The sequence below is a fragment of the Phalangium opilio genome, unplaced genomic scaffold (assembly GCF_054372755.1).
Source record: "Phalangium opilio isolate 3A_F unplaced genomic scaffold, DU_Popi_V2 ptg000246l_1, whole genome shotgun sequence".
Classification (NCBI taxonomy): Eukaryota; Metazoa; Arthropoda; class Arachnida; order Opiliones; family Phalangiidae; genus Phalangium; species Phalangium opilio.
Window position 1 is genome coordinate 4305150 of NW_028324225.1, and position 3946 is coordinate 4309095.

The window sequence follows — 3946 nt, forward strand, 5'->3', positions numbered from 1 at the left end:
ACTTAAATAATAGGTGTTTCTCGATACGTCCAATGTGACGCAGTACTGGAGAATGAAGTTTCTCAAGAAAGTGCTTAGTGTTTAGAAAATGTTTTCTCTAACTGTATCCCAAGAAACTGAGCAGACATGCTCTTCAATGGCTGTAAATGATAACTTTGACTCATCGTATGAGCCTACTCAGATAAGCAGAGGTAGTCAAGAGATGGAGCATACGGAAGCATCAGAATCTGAAGGTTACATCGTGATAATACTCGGATTAGCCTGATGCAATACATTTTACATTACTTTTAGGGAGGAAGAGTTTCTCTTGCATCCGTTACCTCATTAAGAGGACAAATATATATAGTATTTACCTCCAATTTGTTAATGTTATTTAAAATCTGCTATATTTGCCACAAACAGCCAATAATAAAAACAACAAAAGTAGCTGGCACAACTCTAAAAATAACCATGGCTGTTATTAGATGGCTGTGTTTTCATTTGGGACAGTCATCCTAAATTTGGCCTTACATTTTGGGGAAATTACTTGCTGGCAGCTTCCATGTTTTATGCTGAAATTCTCCCAACAAAGTTCATAACAACCCTGAAACAATTCAACCTAAAACTTTTCTCAACTAGAATGTATTTCTAGAACCGGTAAAACATCGACTTAAGTCGAATACACCAAAAAACGTCCGGGGCTAAAATTCTTTAACATTGTTTTCAATAGGTACTTAACGTTTTCACCCATTTCCAATTTATTTGTTGCTTATCATAACGAGGTACATTGTCATTCTGTTTGCGATCAAGCAGCAACGATTTTCCCTCCTAATGTCGAATGTCGTACTGCGCATTCATTGGCTTATCGCGCAATTGACCTCGAGAACGTTTATAAATTCGAGATTGGTTCAAGGAATCCCAAAGATTTGGAGAAAGTAGATTTGAAAGATCTTAAACATAGCAAAGGACTAAATCCTAATGCCGTTGAATTAGATCGCTATAGAGGAGCTATCCTGACAACCTTCGAAACCTTTATTAATTCGGCTGATGAAAGACTCACCATTAAACACCCTCCCAGTTCTTACGATGAAAAAAATAAGGAAATAGGTTTTCACGACGAGGATCTTTTGGTAATTCGTTTTACACGGTGTTTCAAAAAGCGAAATTTATGGGTGGAAGTACATACATACAGTGGGATTAGTTCTACGGGAAATCAATTTTGAGTCGAAAATGTTCTGTACTTCTATAACATTATGCCCTACCCCCCTTGCACAAGTGACGATGACGTCACGGAGAGGTATTACACTGGGCGTGTCAGTCTGTGTGTCAGTCACCGCGTTGGCAGTTGTCAATTCCGAGCAAACGTGTTCGCAGAAAGCAATATTAGCTTATATTCCATTATCATCGTTAGGATTAAGATGTAGGCGGCGATCGGCTACAGTTACGAGAAAGTCTAGCCTCCCAAAGGCAGTGCTTCGGGTTTTCTTATCATTTATCGTGAATCAATCGCCTTATATACCCTAAATTTCCAAAAATTGTTGAAGAGGCATACGCTTGAATTCAAACGTCAACAATAGATATGTTTCTTAAAACGATTTAACTAAAATTATGTAAATTAATGACGATTAAAATAATTAATACCCTTTATATTTATTTAATTATTTATTCGAGAAAAACCTCATAATTGCGTCTCGACTAGAAGAGGTTTACTAAATTGGTTTCCCAACTTTTTTTAAGGGATCATCTGTAAAACACAAACACAAATCGTTTTTTTAGGCGGTGTCCCCATTGTGAAAAAATCGGCTGGTCATAGAAGTATAGAACATTTCAGACTCAAAATCGACTCGAGTAAATCACCATGTACTTCGGCTCTTATGGATCACCGATTATTAAGAAGGGGCATTTCAGGCTATGGTTGACGACGCTACAAATATATGGAAACGTATGATTGACCCAAATGACTTTGAGGTCAAAATGATGCACGTTGGATATTTGAAACTTCATCAATTGCGGAAACCAATTTACCAGGGTTACGATTGTATTTTGATTGAAGAAGCCCAAGATTGTAATCCAACTATGTTAAGCATCATTTTGAATCAAAAAGTCCCCAAAATCTTTGTGGGCGACCCCAATCAACAAGTTTACGCTTTTCGTGGCGCCGTAAATGGTTTGGAAAGCATAGAACATACCCACGTTTATTATCTTTTGCAAGTAGGTCTTTGCCTACTTGAATATTGAACCCCCAATAAGTAATACATTGTTACAGTCGTTTCGATTTGGTCCCGAAATTGCCTACATCGCAAATACGATTTTATTTGAAGCTAAAAAAAGAGCGCGTAGCCAAACTTCGGAGGAAAGCAAAAAGGTTGGTTTGGTTTTTTTAAGTTTGAAGTTGATTGGCTGATCTGATCACACTTCGCTTAATCCGCGTACACTTGTTAGACATAATTACGTAATCATATTGTAATATTCGTAATTTGTGCAATACTGATGTAATCTCAGCTCACACGTGATGTATACTCCGTAGTCTTCGTGCAGTGTTCATACAAATAGGGAAATTCTGGAAAACTTATGGGAAACAGTTTTGAGTTTTGAGTGAGTTTGCTCTGAAGGGGTTGCTTCAACTCTAAAAGAAAATTCTCGTTCTTTTAATTCCGTTTATGGGGAAAAAACATGGAAAACTCAGGAAAGTTGGTATTCCAAAAGTTTTATGATGAAGTGATATCTAGTTTCCTAGGGGGAAGGTATAAGTTCGCCCCACATTTCCAGCTTTTTCTCCAGTCCAAACGTAGGTCCGAACTCAGTTAATCCCAGCCCCTAAATTACAACCAGCATCTCACTGGTTCTTGAAAACGCACGTCTGCGCGACGCGAGTGACGAAAATTACGTATTTTCCGACTGGGGAGAGGCAGCGAAATAGCCCGGCCTACTTTTACGCCCCCCCCCCTTTGTATTTTGAAAGGGGGACTGGGACTATGGCGAGCCAATACTTAGGAATCTTATACCTTCTTGTCTTTCATCAGCCGAATTAATAAAGGTTTCGAAGGTTGTCAGAACAGCTCCTCTATAGCGATCTAATTCAACGGCATAAGGATTTAGTCCTTTGCTATGTTTAGGACTTTTCAAATCTAATTTCTCAAAATCTTTGGGATTCATTGAACCAATCTCGAATTTATAAACGTTCTCGACGTCAATTGCGCGATAAGCCAATGAATGCGCCGTACAACATTCGACATTAGGAGGGAAAATCGTTATTTCTTGATTGCAAACTGACCTACGATAATGACAATGTACCTCGTTATGATAAGCAAAGATTAAATTGGTAATGGGTGATAAACGTTAAGTACCTATTGAAAACAATGTTCAAGAATTTTAGCCCCGGACGTTTTTTGGTGTATTCGACTAAAGTCTTTGTTTTACCGGTTCCGGCATAATCAACAATTTTAACGTTATTTAGAGCTAGTTTGTGGTTTATGATACGGATCTGTTGACTGGTTAGACGCGTTCTCCCATCTCTAATACATTGAAATTCATAATATATTTATGGGGTAATTTGCAGACTCGGTAACTAGGGGTATCGATGCGTCAGACAATGTCATAATTGTGAACAGATTACCATCTTATCTTACAAGATTTATAGCTTTGCCCTGGCGTATAACTACACCCACTTAGCCTTTTTACAAATGCATATATTTGATTGGATTTCAACGTAAGAAAGGGGCTTGCCAAAGTTACCAACCCTCGGGATCGGGACGTACAAGCCATCAGTCTCCGCACACTCTCATGATATAAAAGGAATAAAGCGCAGGCGCCAAAAAGCAAGATGGAAGGCACTTTTACCCCCCTAGTCTTTTCACTTCAATACCCCTAGTCCTAAGACAACAAGTTAAAATACCCGTATTTATCAATGCATTGCTGTCCAACATTACTACGTCTCGCAATTTGCCTATCTTTCTGGGTTCCAAAC

At 38.5% G+C, this 3946-nt stretch overlaps 1 protein-coding gene across 1 annotated transcript; it reads left to right on the forward strand.

Annotated features, from left to right (window-relative positions):
• The first annotated feature begins 450 nt into the window (after nucleotides 1-450).
• Nucleotides 451-2383, forward strand: LOC149611443 (F-box DNA helicase 1-like). Its single transcript, XM_089858534.1, has 4 exons — nucleotides 451-488; nucleotides 710-1109; nucleotides 1888-2190; nucleotides 2246-2383. Exons 1-4 carry the CDS (start codon nucleotides 451-453, stop codon nucleotides 2381-2383), a joined length of 879 nt encoding a protein of 292 aa, XP_089714660.1.
• Nucleotides 2384-3946: the final 1563 nt, after the last annotated feature.